Source organism: Xiphias gladius, chromosome 22 (genome assembly GCF_016859285.1).
Source record: "Xiphias gladius isolate SHS-SW01 ecotype Sanya breed wild chromosome 22, ASM1685928v1, whole genome shotgun sequence".
NCBI classification, from domain to species: Eukaryota; Metazoa; Chordata; class Actinopteri; order Istiophoriformes; family Xiphiidae; genus Xiphias; species Xiphias gladius.
Window position 1 is genome coordinate 28,277,066 of NC_053421.1, and position 15,470 is coordinate 28,292,535.

The 15,470-nt window shown below is 41.0% G+C and overlaps 1 protein-coding gene and 1 long non-coding RNA gene across 2 annotated transcripts; one reads left to right on the forward strand and one right to left on the reverse strand.

Moving 5' to 3' along the window:
• Nucleotides 1-143: 143 nt before the first annotated feature.
• c22h8orf37 (chromosome 22 C8orf37 homolog) lies at nt 144-10,243 on the forward strand. The gene is made up of 6 exons (XM_040118128.1): nt 144-405; nt 1,166-1,268; nt 1,795-1,859; nt 2,634-2,699; nt 2,983-3,078; nt 9,787-10,243. The coding sequence occupies exons 1-6, from the start codon at nt 260-262 to the stop codon at nt 9,944-9,946; spliced, it is 636 nt and encodes a 211-aa protein (XP_039974062.1). The 5' UTR covers nt 144-259; the 3' UTR covers nt 9,947-10,243.
• Nucleotides 3,158-11,718, reverse strand: LOC120784372. The gene is made up of 3 exons (XR_005706427.1): nt 11,544-11,718; nt 5,376-5,465; nt 3,158-3,208 (listed from the first exon to the last, which is right to left on the reverse strand). It is a non-coding gene; the product is annotated as an uncharacterized LOC120784372 (long non-coding RNA).
• Nucleotides 11,719-15,470: the final 3,752 nt, after the last annotated feature.

The window sequence follows — 15,470 nt, forward strand, 5'->3', positions numbered from 1 at the left end:
CATCAAAATATAAAACCTTATGTTAAAGCCAAAGAAAAGACATAATAACAGTGTTCCACAATAGGACTGTAAATTATCAGGCTTCAACAAGGAAAATGGTAGCGACGCTTATTTTGAAATCGGGCTGGCTCCATTTCCGCTACGTGCTCCGTTACTAAGCAACGGCGAACGCTGTCAGCGTGCTGGCGACTAGCTTGTGTGCCAGCTGGGCTAGGAAGGTTAGCCCCCAGAGCTAGCAGGGCAGAGAGAAACCCTAGACATGGATGACGATGATGATCTGGACGAACTCCTGGACGAAGTAGAGAAAAAGTTCTGTCGCGACGTTTCTGTCGCGTCGTCAGCTCGCGGGGTCTCGAGCGAGGCCGGAAAACGTGGAAAAACCACCGACGGTCCGAGAAAACACAGGTAAACAAAGCTAGTTTGGGAGCTACAAGCTAACGTTCAACATTAGCTCAGCTTCTAATTGTCTCTGTGTTGATAACATCTAGTAAACCATATGTTCTGGGCCTCAAATGGCTCAAACGTTAACTTAATTATCCTGCAAACTAACCGAAGATGCGGAATTTCTATAAAATAACTTGTGTACTGAATAACAAAAGCTGCTTGAGAATAGAGTTTAAAGCGTGTGTGGATTTATTTTGGGATTTTGGTTATATTTGGATATCTTGAAAGCTGTAGCTGTATAAATGTTTATACGTATTTGAACGTTTTGTAAATGGCTTTCTGTCACAATGCGGTAGCTTCTCAGTTTTAGCTGATGGGTAAATATCAGTAACTATAGGATATGAAAGCAGCTAGTTAGTTATGCCCCAAACCAGGGTTGTAGCCAGGATTTTAGAAGGTCTTTGTATGTTTTTTGGATTTTATGTATTTATATGAAGCTCTTCAAACTACAAGGACTACAATAATGGAAAAATACAGACTTCCTTATTCATAGTTTTTACTAAAAGAAATCAACATGTTGATTTTAAAAATCCTAGACTGGCACAAGCCTGTACAATATAAAGCATTTTAGTTGATGAATGAACAAGAAAAAATTACTGCCTGTCCAAAACATTGATGAATCAGAAACATAGAGTTTACTGTCAGAAGTATTTATTGACATTTACTGATATCTGTCACAACGCAAATACACCTAATCATGTTTTTGTTGCTTCTGATTTAGTGCCACGAAACCTGAAGAACCGGTAAGAAGCATCACTGAGGATATTGACGCCCTTCTGGAAGAATTACTGGAGGAGGACCGCGGTAATTCACCTCAACCAAAGGTAAACATGTTCTGTCTCTGAGTGCCCGGAAAAGCGCTCCACTAAAAGAAGCAGTACAGTAGAACAAACATCCTACTTTTAAAACTTTACAGAAGTTTCAATATTCATCACATCCCAATTCTTGAAAGAAAGTAGTCACTTCTGCCAACATGGTTTATCGGGCAAAAAAGAGAACTAGAAAACTTTGTGACCTACAAGTGCTCACCCACTATAAAGTGCCAGTATCTCAAACTAGTACTTTTGCACAGTACGTGAGGAACTGAACTTGTTTATTTTTCACCTCTTCCTTTCCAGATAAACATTATTATCATGCAGCTTCCTCATCTCCAAGTCTGCACTTGCATTGTTAAAAACAAAATTAGAACCATAGATGGACACCTGGGTTTGCAAGTGTGCCTAGATCCATCTGAATGTTGTATTAGGTTATAGACTACACTCATAGGTGGCGTGGTGACAAACAGGTGGTAACATGTGCTTTTTAAATGTGGTGACAGTCTGTAATCTGCTCTTTTACATTTTATTTCAGAGTGAACCATTTCCTAAAGGACCACAAGTGGAGAAGAAGCCTTCATCTCAGTCTGGAGGGAGGAAGTGGGTCAATTAGTTAATTTTGAATTTTAAAAAAACATGCAGGTGTGAATAATAATTACAGGATATAAGCAGAAGGAGAAAACGCTGGTCAGCCAAATATTTGGTGTTTTTCCTTAGTTGACATCTAAAGGACAGTTATTTACCTACCAAAATAAAAGTCTGTAACTTTTCTTTTGGTGGTTTTTTGTGTTCAGGGAAAAAACCCGCATGCTGGTCACACTGTAGAATCTTGACGAGCAAATAAAAGAAGCACGTCTCTTAAATAAGTGTATGTGAAAACTGGAATTCTGTAAGTGCTGTAAGTTATGGTGACAAGTGAATCGCTGACCCACCTTGCCATCAAGTGAGTGGTCACATGAGTCCTGGCGTCACCCTTGTCATCCTAACGACCCTCAAGGTGTTAGCACCCATCCACACCTTGACCCATGTGATCATAACGACTGCCATGATGACCTGGAGGGTCAGCAACTCCTGGAACTCCCCACTAGTCAGGTAGAACTGAAGAAGACTTTTGGGTGAGAGGCCAAACGTCAAGAACTTCAAGCAAAGTCCAGTTGCCTCCACGTAGCACTTACAGAACACTGCGACCTGGATGACTAAGAATCTTCATAGATGTGAAAATTGGGACTAGGTTTTAAATCTCTAGTAATTTCTCCCAGGTTCTGCAATCAAAAATGGCAGTTTTCGTAATGCTCTGTTGGTTCTTTCGATTTTCTTTGGATGCTGTTTTTATGTGTGTTTGGAGATGTTCTTTACTGTTTGTTCTGCATCCAGGTGCTGTCCCGTGTTCCTTGGCGGGAGCTCTGTCACAAATGGTGTTGGAACGGCCACGTCCAAGAGGTGCGAAAAAAACATTTCATACTGCGAGCGTCTGTCCTGTCTTTCCTGTTCATAATGATATGGGACTCTGGGATGGATTATTTTTCAGTGGTATAACTGATCTCAGAAGCACCAAGTTATCCCCAACATACCTTTATTTGTTTAAATCGATTAAACCAAGGTAGGGTTACCTTGGTATAACTGAATAAAGAACTATAACTGCTAAAATGTATTTTTTTCCTAGAGCTTCTAAAAATTAGATATCTGTAAATAATAATAACTGATCATTAATGTGTATCAACAGGTCCTGTGACCAGTTGAGGTGTACTTCCTGTGACTTCAGGGTGCTGACGTTTGATGACTGTGAGTGGGACTTGTCCTGTGATTACCTGTTCCTCAGGTGAGTCGGCAGGGCTGCTGCAGTGTTGTTTTCTCACTTTAGGGTGTGCGAACCCTTCCTTCCCGCCAGTGGTTTCTGATGAGTCGGTTGGTCTGTTGTTGTTTACAGAGGAAAGGGCATCGCTGTATCGCTACAAAGAAAATACAGAAAATTCATATAGTAAGTGATTAGAAAGTCATTTGTGACAGCCTTTTACTGCCTGTGCCATGTTACTTTCGTATATGACACAGGCTCTCGATATCTCAGTGCTTTAATATTCAGTATAAAATATATGCATCACATTAAGGTAGGACTCGGTGACAGAAATCAACCTTTTGTCACTTGTTTCCATGTTGTGTAAAGTGAAATCAGTATATGAGAGACATTTTTCAGAAACGGTTGGTTTTGGATGATGTTGTGTTCAGTTTGGTCAGAGAGTGGCAGTATTGAGGGGTGAAGCCTACTTTGTTTGCCACTCACTTCTTTACACAGTTACGGTAGTCCCGGCCTTAAGCCATTGGACAGATACACATGAAGTCAAACAAAATCCTCATATTTAATATTTAGTGTCAAATGCTTTGCAGTCAATGGCTGCCTGAAGTCTTTGACCCACAGGTACCAGCAGACTCTTTTTATCTTGCCTGGTGATGCTGTCCCTGAGCTTCACTACAGCCTCCTGCAGCTCTTCAGCTTGTTGTGGGTTCTCTCTGCCTTTAGTCTGGTCTTCAGCACGTGGACTGCGGCTCAGTCGGACTGAGATCAGGTGACTGACTCGACCAGTCGTGGATAATCCACCTCTTCACCCTGAAAAGCTCTTTGGTTGCTTTGGCCGTACGTTTAGGATCGTCGTCCTGCTGAACGATGAAATGTCGTCCAGTGAGTTTTGATGCATTTGAAGGAATCTGATCACACAGAATTTCCCTGTATTCCCCTCTATTCATCCTGTTTCTTCCGTCAGCGGTGAAATCATCAGTAACTGCCAGTGTGCCAGTTGCATTGGCAGCCATACAGAGCCACAGCCATGTTTGACGGATGAGATCCTCTGCGGTTATGGTCATTGCGATTGTGGCTTTTAGGGATGATGTCTGTGTAGTTGAAGAAAGAGTTGGATGGCCACAAACAATCTCCTCCAAGTTTAATGACAACCTTGGTTCATTCACGCTAAGGGAGAATCAGTAGCATAGAAAGGCACTTTGACAGCTCCTCAAATTAAAGCTGAGACTTGGAATTTTAATGTAGCATCCATTATTTTATTGCAAACTGAATGTGCCAAAACAGAGCCTGAAGAATGGAACATGTGTAACTGTCCAAATACTTATGGTCTGGACTGTATATCTCCACTTTACGTCCACTGAGACACAGCATCTAAAACAAATGATGAGACGTAGAAACACGTATTTACAGTCTACTGTTTAGAAAACTGCAAAACCACAGTTAAAACAAATTCCAATTTTATGACCTGTGGGCATGTTATAAAACCATTCCAGTGTTTACGTGCAAATCAAATGACAAAACTCTTTTATTCAGTTAACCTTGTTTTCCCCAATGTGAACATTCTGCATCTGCAGATCAGATTGACCAGAATACAAACAAGCAGAAACATCATTTATCCGAGCTGAAACACACAACCCCAAAATAGATGCATAGTGTAGTAATAGAGGTTTTTAGTCCCTTTCACAAATTCCATTATTCACTTAGATCCACTTCCCCAGTGAGTAATATATTCATTACATAAATATAAATATAGACACTTGCTCCATCTTTGTTGCTCAGCAGCAGTCATGACCATTGTGTTTGTGCTCTGTACACATCACCTGTCAATCAAACAGCGTGGGCGGGACAGTGATGTCGCCCTATAGATTTTCTCTTGACACTACTCACGTACAGTTTTGACTTTCTTTTGTACTTTCTTTTGTAACAGAAATCACAGAGATTTAGTGGAGTTTTATGATGCGATTGAAAGCTATGAAATGATCAGTAAATGTGCCGACAGACATTTCTCACCAACTTGGTTTTGTGGCACATTTCCTATCTGGTTCAGTGTCAGTGTTTCCAGCAGCAGCCGGCAGCTGAAAACTCATATATCTGTGCAGAATTAGTCCGTAAAAGTTTTTAGTGCCATTTGACTCAGCAAGGTAATTGGATGAATCTAGCGCTATAATTAAATATCACTGTTTTATGAACTTTTACCAGAATCAAGTTGTGATTAAACCTCAGTCCGATGACATTTCAGAACTACTCAGTACTTTTTCTCCCAAGTGGGCAATTTTCTTAGAGTGATTTTGTCAACTTCAGAGCAGTTTAAATCACTCACTCACTCAGGAACACTCAGGATGACGAGTTTGTCCTTCACGTCTTCACATCCCTGTTATCCTTGTCGCTAACGTAGTAGAGCTTTGACCAGCCATCTGCAAAAGGTGAAAAACATTTATAAGAGCAGGTGGATGATGGGCGAGACGTGTGTTCGCTGGTACAGTCACCAAACACTGCACTACACTTCGATGCAGCCATATTGTAGAAATAAATGTAATTTTAATGTTTTTTGTCCAGTTCTTCTCTTTAATGGCTGACATACCCTTGGTGAATGAAGATTAACCCTTAAATGCATGGGTGGGGTTGTTTTTTTTTCAAACACTCCTACATACAGTACCTCTGTCTTTAGCAACCCGACACTTAACATAAGGCATATTAAGCCTTGTATTAAAATCATATTGTTTGTAAACTTCTCAGAATATATTATTAACAATAAAAAACAAACGAAAAATGTAATCTATTTTCATTTATTACATTTTTATAGACTTTTCTTTTAAACATTTGTTATAGATGTCAGGAAGATGTTTTTTCAAGATTCGTTAATATTTCTTAGCATAGCCTGTTAAGTTTCATGTGTCTACTGTCTAATCTTAGAAATAGGCCACTGTAACTTCTCATAGACTGACCAAACACAAATTAATCAGCACTGGAATCTCTAGTCACAGTCACTCGCTCGTGGTGATTGCATCATGGTTATTGCACAAAGTGCTTACCACTTCGCTGTTTTGCGGTTGAGCGGGATGGACTGATTAAAATAAATAAACCAGTATTGATCATTTTAATCGTAAATTTTATTTATATAGCACTTCAAAACCAATGTCACAATCTGCTTTGCACACAACACATGCTTTACACAACATATGATATCAGAAGTACAGAGTTTCAAACATAAAAAGATGTCCCACGAAAACATTACAATTATTCAAAGGCTAACTGATAAAAATCAGTTTTAAGAGGTGATTTAAAAGAAGTCAGTGATTTTCAGCAAGTCATTCCAGAGCTTAGGTGCCCTAACGGCAAAGGCACGACCCCCCTTTGTCTCAAATCTGACAAGGGACAGTCAGGCTCAGGCCTCGTACAGTTTGGCATGGGAAGAGCAATGTAATGAGCAATGTAATGTAATGCATGAGTAATGTAATCTGGAAGCTGTAAAAAAAATAATCAGTAGAATCTTAAAATCAGTCCTAAAACAATCAGTAGCCAGATTAGGGATGCTGAACGTGGAGTAATGTGTTCTCTTTTCCTGGTTTTAGTTAAAAGACCGGAAGCTGCATTTTGAACTAGTTGGAGCCTGTTTCCTCCGGTTCACCCCTGGCCATGGCAGTAATCCAGTCGTTAAACAACTGCTGTGTCTTTAAAACATAAAACCAATCGAATATTGGAAAATTTCTTATATAATAAAAACAGGACTGGATGGGTAAGCTGATATGATATTTAAAACTGAGGCCAGAGTTTTGGGGTTTTTTTTGGGGTTTACTGGGTCATTGATGAGGGTTTCTGTTTTTTTTTTTCTTCCAGAGTTAGCCTGACAAAAATTTGCGGCCATCCAGTCTTTAACACCTGCCAGACAATTAGCCCGACAGGACCGAGCAGAGGTGTCACTGGGTCTTAGGGGGAGATGTATCTGCATATCATCCACGTAACAATGAAAAGCGACACCATGTCTGCGTACGATGTGACCAACGGGAAGCATATACAGTGAAAATAACATTGGGCCTAGAATTGAACTCTGGGGAACTCCGCATGTTATCGGGGCCAAAGAAGAGACAATTTCACCCCCTGACAAAAAAAACAAAACCTCAAGATCTGACTTTTCTGTTTCTGGACAAACTAATGACTTCTCAGGATCCATCAGCTTTTGGAACCTCTTTTCCTCTTCTCCCACCAGGCTCACAAAAGCTGAATGCCAACTTTTTGCAGGAGAGTGCACATTTGTGAGCTCATCTGGAAACCCGAGATGGAAATTTGGCCTGGAAAACTACTCGCTCATTTATAGCAGCAGGATCAAGCCAGTTGAGGTAACATAGGCAATTCCGTCCTCATTCACGATCTTCTCTTGGGACCGCTACTTGGACGAATTTCGACTATTGTGCCATTCAGAGCTCCTATCGTCTGAGGTAGCTTCGTCATTCTCATGCTCCAATTCTGCTTTTAAATGATCAGACTAATAAATGACAGAAAAACAAATCGCTCTGCTCTGCTCTGCTCACTCAGACATGCCTCGGGTCACTACCGTCCCAATGGACCCTTCAGAGAAACCCATTAGAAAAACAATGCTCTTAAAATTTTTTAAATTTTTTTTTATTTTGACAATATAAAATTGTTAAAGATAAATGGTTTGATGAATACCAGGTTTGGTTGAGTGCTTAGTTGAATGACATGAAGTAAATCCAGTGAAACACGTTTAACTGAGGGTTAAGGTGCTGGCCTGCACTTTAATTTCACACACTTGTTCTGTGTTAACTGAATTGGCTTGATTATGTCCGTCTGAATAATAGATTTTGTAGTTCATCCTTAATTTGTTCTCCAAAGAATATACTGTATTTGTGAACCCCATCACATTCTCAGTTCTCTAAATACTCTTCCTCGAGCAGACGAATTTCTTTTCCCACTGTCTTTTGTGTTTGCCAGGTAATTTTAGCATCTGTATGGCAAGTGTACATCCATTACCGAGACTACCCGGCCCTTTTTTTTTACCATTTTAGTTATTTTCTAATTAAGAGGCTTATCCAAGAGCATTAACACTGAAAGAAGTAAAGCTGTTTTAACCTACAATTTAATAACAAAATGTACTGTGCAAAGTGGTCAGATAAAAGCAATTATAAAAGGAGTATGTGAATTTATAATTGCTCTCAAAATTGTTGATGATACAAGTGTGGGTGTTTGAATGAAATGGCTCCAGGAAGGATCTGTTGTTTTGTTTTTTTCCCTTTTTACCATGAAGTGACTGAGTGAGTTTCCCCACTGCTCTCTGCTGGAAATAAAAGCAAACTGCACGAGACCAGGAGGATGTTAAGTGCGCTTCACCTATTGACTCTGTATGCGTTTTCATCCTTAGCTTTGCACCAGCATACAATTTACCTTTACTAAAGATCGCAGTCATTTCTTCGGAAGAATCTAGGGTTCAGCGATTATTCATAACAATTGATAATCAACTTTAAAAGGAATCAAATTGTAGTATTGTGATATAATTGTATTATATTGTCATTTTACACTATCGTTTTGTTAAAATGAACGATTCTGAGCAAATTATGAATTAAGCAAATTACGAGTCTACAGCCATGCTAGCAGCTCTGTGAGGCTATAGAGCAATGGTTTGAGTTAAAGGCTAACATGCTTACAACGACAATGCAAACCGTCATAATTGAACCTGATAGCATCCTAGCACATGCTAATTATCAGTGAAAACAAAGTACAGCGCAAGCTGAAGGGTATACCATTAGTTCTGCAGATATTTGGTCACAAACATAAGTATTGTACCATTGGACAAATTCAAATTTTGACCTCATGATGGCGCTGTATGAAAAGTTAGGGGATCTCCAAAGTCAGTAGGATTCATCCTCTGGGGAACATGAATGTCTGCACAATCTGTCAAATATCTGTTGAGATGTTTCAGTGTGGCCCAAAGCAGTGGACCAACCGTCATCGCTGTCCTTAGAGCCATTAGCATTGCTAAAAATAACAAAACAATATATTGAGGGTTTTGTTTCACACTTATGTAGACTTATGTCTGATGTAATGCATGCCAGGTCAACACAATCAATTTCAGTGATCATGAATTTGATTATTTCCTGTGCGAGTTTTTTGTAGAGCTGAAACTATTAATCAAACAGTCGACTGACCAAGTCAGCTAAGCCACAATGACCCAACAGTCTGTTATGGGTGTATATTTGCTGGTTTTCTGGATAAACTTGCTGGTAAAGTTGGTTTTGGGAAACTGACATTGACATTTTTCACAATTTTTTGGGACATTTTATAGATGAAACAGTTTCCCGAGTAATTGAGAAATCAGTAGGTTAATCCACGATGAAATTACTCGGATTTGCAGCTCTATGGTCATTTAATAATTGTTCATTTTGATCAATGCAGCTTTAAGAGGACAAGCAGTATTTTTAATCATGAAGCGGTTGTTAAAATATGTGCATCTATTCATCACCACAAGTCTATGTTAGGACAAGGTTCCTTCTTGTTTTTTGTCTCTTTCATCTTCACATCCCAGATATTTCTCCTCACAGCAGGTATTTATTACCCCTTGGTACACATTATTATATTGATCTCTTACTGAAGCTGAAATCGGAAAATCAATTTGCAGATACCAAGTAGGAGCAATAAGGAGCTGTCTGCAACACTAAGGCCATATCGTCAGTCATTATTAAACTTTCACTACGTCCTGTCTTTGTCTTTCTGTCTTTGCAGGAACAACACGCCGGACCGCCAGAAGCTCGGAGCCAAGCTGAAGAAGAGGAAGGGTGTGCGGGCTTACGCCTGCCAGTGCAGCTGGTTCTCCTCCTCAGAGCCGACAGACCTCAGGGACCAGCCTCAGCTCAGATGGGTCTGCGGAAAACACCTGGACTGATTTTCACTCCTAGCTGCTGCAAAGCAAGTGCTAAAACTTCCCATCCCAGAGTTTATGATCACTTACCTGATATAACGTCAGCATGGAGGTATGCACTGATAACACTACAAAACATCTCTAAAAAAGATTCAAGGTATCAACGCACTTTTTTAAAGAGCTTTTAGGTTTGATTTTTATTGATCTAAGAAACTTTCTGTATAATACGACCATATGATTCATACGGGATTTACATGACGCTGGTCAGTTATACACATATGGAAATAATTTTGTACAAACTCTGAAATTAAAACAGTTCAAACCAGCCCCATTTTGTATTTAGTCCTGCTTAATTTGGTGATGTTGCATATTTCATTTCTTTCTTACTGTAGGTGTTGCTCTTATCTCAGAAGTCATTTATGGTGTAGATGTTGCATTTGCTAACACATTATCAAATGTAGCCATTTGAGATCAACGGGGGACAGATCTGCAGATCTCTGCCCCGTTGATCTTCAGTCACAGCTTTTGCGGTGATAAGAGCCTGAAGTGAGCTGATGTGATTTCATTCAGCTCTCTAAAGTCAGGTCGCAGTCGAGTGAGACTAAAGCTTGCTGTTTAGCTGCAAACACAAACAAAGCCGCATGGATTAAAAGCAGCTGTGTAAATATTCAGTAAGTGATGAGTGGGAGAGAGCTGCATTTTCTGAATCGACGCTGAGGGTCAATAACACGGCGGTCGAATAAAAACCTCAAATATCACTTGGTGGTGATTTTCAACTTTTATATTCCAGCTGGTGGTTTAGAATACTGAATGGAAGTGAAGGCTTGAGGGAAACTGCTGGTCCTTGGGGTTAATAAAACGATTTCAAAACTTAATGGAACATTTCATGGACTCACAGGCTAAAAAGAGGGACATCTTTCTTGATTCATTTTTCTTGGTAATCCTAATATAAAGTATTAGGACTATTCTAAAACCTAAATTTTGAAGGATAATTTTGGTGTTATCCTATGTTTTTCTAATTTTCAGTAAATCCGATGAAAAAACCAAAACCAACAAGGTATTAGACTATTTCTCGATACTTTCTGATTTTCCTACCCTGTAAGTAAGTCATTTGTAGAGTGTATTTTAGCGCTGCAACAAACAAATATTTTCATTATCAATTAACCTGCCTGTTATATTCTCGATTAGACGATGAATCGTTTAGTCTATAAAAATTTAGAAAATAGTGAAAAATATCCATCCCAGTCCAAGGTAGCGTGTAACCAACAGTCCGAAACCCAAAGATAATTAGTTTACAAAGATATAAAAGAGCAAAAAGCAGAATTTTGAGAGGCTGAGAGTAGCAATTTTTTGGCATTTTTGCTTAAAACAATTATTTAAACGATTAATCGATTATCAAAATAGTTGCTTATTACCTTTATGACAATCGACCAATAGTTTAGTGTATTTTGTTATAGTTATCCAGTAACAACCATGTCACTAGTCAGTAGCAGAAAACACTTGCACTATGCAGGTAGTCAGTGTGAGGTATTTCTATTTCTGTGGACAAATACTGATACAACACACTTCAGCCTCTCACTGCAGGCAGCGAAGAGCGTCTCCATACTGAAATGATCCGTACCTGCTGGGATCCTACTGACACTCAGCCGGGGGGAGTTCTGGCTCGTCTCAGATAGTCCGACAATGATCACACCTGAGGAAAAAACACCGGCGCTCCTGCTGCGAGTGAGAGACAACAACAACCTCCCAGCAGTGGGAGGACGACTGTCGGATCTCCGTGATGTGATAAATGCAGCACACTGCTGTTTGTTGTGTTGGACTCGCTCTGTGAGAGGGGAGTGGTTGTGGTTATAACTTGTTGAATCTGTGTGTGTGTGTGTGTGGTTTTGTAATCTGGCAGTCTTGAATGTGTATATTAACTTGTGACTGTTTCGCTGAAGAGTTCTGTTCAGAGTCTCTGCACTGATGAAGAAGCTGGTGTTGCTTAAAACGCAGAGGTTTAAAGGCCTGAGGAAGCCGATGATGACTGGATGTCCTTGGAGTTCAAATGCACAGAACGTACTCTGCAACCGGCCGTTAACTCATATATATACACCTCACATTTTTAAACCGTGTTAAAAAGCAGCCTACAAATACCGATGTCAATCAGTCAGTCTGTCAACACACTAATCCAGAATAAATGATCCTGATATTTACTGGTCAGATGGACATAAAATTTACCCCTATATTCATGGTCCTTGGAGGGAGTCCTGCCCCTGATTGGTATTCTTACCCTGACCCTAACCAATCATCGCTCCTCATGCCTGGCCCTAACCAGCCCTAACCAACCCAAACCAACGAAGGCAATGAGTACTAGCCAATCAGAGGCAAGGTAGGGGCGGGCCTCGCCCACCTTGGGTGGGAGAAAATAATAACACCCTTGGAGGACGAATCCCTTTGTTTTTGATGACCTCCTGACCTTTCTTTAGAACCACCATCAGGACAAAATTTCCACTTTTACACAAGAAGTATTAAAATATTTGTCTTGTCTTGTCTTAGATTGTCTTAAAATTTACTGAGCACATTCGTGCTCCTCAGATGAGGAACCCTTTTGACTTCCAGCACCGCATATCAGGACAAACAACACAATTTTAGCTTCTCTCTCTGCAAAAGTTTTAGGCACTTCAGATGTTTCGATTCTTTTCCATCAGGAGGTTTCTGATCTGTCCCAGATTCATCCTGCAGCAGGACAACGAGCCCAAACACACAGCCAGAGACATAAAGAACTGTCTTCAGAGACCAGAAGAACAAGGAGTCCTGCAAAAGGTGGTCCGGCCCCCACAGAGCCCTGATCTCTACATCACGGAGTCAGTCTTGGACCAGATGAAGAGACAGGAGGCACTGAGACGGACTAAATCCACAGAAGAACAGTGGCAACTTCTCGTAGATACTTGGAACAACCTACCTGTACCTGAGAAACTGTGTGCAAGTGTACCGAGGAGAACTGGTGCTGGTTTAAAGCCAAAGGGGGGTCACAGCAAATACTGATCTGATTTAGTTTTTTTCCTGTTAACTGCACTTCATATGAAGTTAACGGATAAACGGTTAATAAAAACTATTCATGGCAGTATCTTTGAAAGCATCCTCACTTTACTTTTAGAGCCTAAAACTTTTAGAAACTACCATCAATCCCACAAGAAACGCTGTGGGACACGGTCCAAAACTTTGGGAATGGCTACGTAGGTCTTCAGAATCGTCTCCACAGATATGTCTCCCCAAGATTAAGAGTAAATGTCTACGCCGAAGTAAATTTGATTTGATTTCTTATTTATGTCCCGGTGTCACGGACACATTTCCATGAGCTCAGCTGATCACACTGCTGCTCCACAGAGGCTGAACCCTATTGATTTTGATGACCCCCGTGACTTTTCCTCCTCCGCCGCCTTCAGGTCAAACCTTTAATTTTTGGCACCGCCGTTTATTTGGCCCTTTATTGTTTTCTTCCTGGAGCAAATGCTCCAGATCTTTTTGACAGCGCTACTGGGGACATTGCACCTCCTCTCAGACCTCACATCTTTTACACCATCGCTGTCGGAGTTTCAGTCACAATAAACGTTGACCTTGTCTGACGCAATCAGGCCGTTCAGTGCAAAACCAGAGAGACACTTGTGAGTGTTCACGATGTAAGTGATGCGTGTCGGACCCAAAGTCCATTCTCTGCGTGTCCCGGGACTGTACATCACCTGAAAATCATGCTAGCCTTGTCAGTAAGACTTTGGCATAGGAGGATGTCAAACGGGACTACCGGGGTAGGGACTCAACAGACATGAAACGACGGCGCTTTCCATGCCACGTGGCGCACGTTGATCACGTTCACGGACGTACATTGACGACCGGAGGTTCTGAGAGAGCAAAAAACTGATTCAAGCGCTGCTCAGTCTGCCAGTCAGCCTTTGAGACTGCAGGGGCATGGATTCGGGGGAGCAGAATCAGATTTTTGTTGAGAGGGAAGACGGAATCTTGAGCAAACAGCAATAATGGAATGATCAGAGCTGCTCGCGCTTACTTTTGGCCGTCTGGATCCCCTGAGTGCGAGCTCAAACTGAGAGCACGATGCCACCCGTTCAGTCTGATGTGGAGGTGAAGGATCCTCCTGTTAGACCCTTCCTACTACTGTGGAAATAAAAGCTGGGGCAGTGGTGTTTTCTAACCATCAGATGGAGACAAAGAGCAGCTTAGGGTCTTTGTATTATCTTAAAAGTCAAAATGCCTAAAAGAGATGAAGAAAAAATCACATTCAGTCTGTTGGCACATGATTTTTGAGACTTGGTGGCAGAGCCATTAATGTAAAAGTAGTTACCAGCTTTATGTCACATTGGCTTCATGTTAACTTCTGTTTCTAGAATGATTTTCTGAAACAGATGTCGGCTTTTCTTATTTCTTCTTTTTCAGTTTTTCTGAATAATCTCAACAGAGAAAATTATTTAAAGAAAAACATTTATGGCTCATTGTCGTTGGATTTACTGTGATTTGATTCGACTCCATGTGGGATTTGAAAATCCAACGGTTCAAAAAAGAGAAGTGAATAAAATAAAATAAAAATATTACTATTATTATGGGCTGTTACATTGAAAATGACGGCGTTTTCAGAATAGGACACACAGGTATGAATGAAGTAGGTGATGGTCAAGGGATCAGATGGATCAGCCACACACCCACAATAATTGAAATAATAGGCTAAGTGTTATTTCATACAGGCAAAATATGTAAATCACAAGTATTCCTAAATAGTCATATGCAATTAAAAAAAATCCAAAGCTGACTTTTTATCACTTTATTAGGAACACCACACTGACCCTGGGTGGTTCCTCCCTCAGGTCCTCGTGGCCTGGATTCCACCAGATGTTGGAGACTTTCCTCTGACATTGGAGCGTTATCCTGCCGGAAGCAGCCATTAGAAGATGGTGAACTGAGGCCGTAAAGGGAAGCACATGGTCAACGACAACACTCAGACAGGCTGAGGCATTAAAACCACGACTGACTGGTACTAAGGAGACCGAAGCGAACCAAGAAAACCTTCCCCGCACCCTCACACCACCAGCAGCAGCCTGGACTCTGACACAAGGCAGGTCTGGTCCATGGACTCATGCTGCTGATGCTAAATTCTGACTCTACCATCTGCTGCCTCAGCAGAAACCCAGATCCATCAGACCAGGCTACGTTTTTCCAGTCTTCAACTGTCCAGTGTCTTTTTAACTATGTTGGGCACCTCAAATATTTTAAATATGCCCCATAAATCTGTAACTTGTGAGTTGGTTCCATGGATTCAACACTTGTATGTATGTACGGTGCACGTTTGCACATTTCCACACCGACTCAGCGCTGGAACGCGGCTCAGTCTCCCTCCTGTCAGGCAGCAGGAAGAACAGAACGACAGGGAGGAGGGGGCGGCGGAGGAGGCGGAGGTGGAGGTGGAGGAAGAGCAGGAAAACAACAGCCGGAGCCATCGGAGCTCTGCGCGTCGTGAGATGGATGATGGAGTGTCGACTGTCGTCACCTGCTGCCAGAG

Excerpts from the sequence above, each read along its gene's own strand:
- c22h8orf37 (XM_040118128.1), top strand. The coding sequence starts at position 260 with ATGGATGACGATGATGATCTGGACGAACTCCTGGACGAAGTAGAGAAA. Across the intron at positions 2,700-2,982 it reads GGAACGGCCACGTCCAAGAG|GTCCTGTGACCAGTTGAGGT; the intron begins GTGCGAAAAAAA and ends GTGTATCAACAG. Across the intron at positions 3,079-9,786 it reads TGTGATTACCTGTTCCTCAG|GAACAACACGCCGGACCGCC; the intron begins GTGAGTCGGCAG and ends CTGTCTTTGCAG.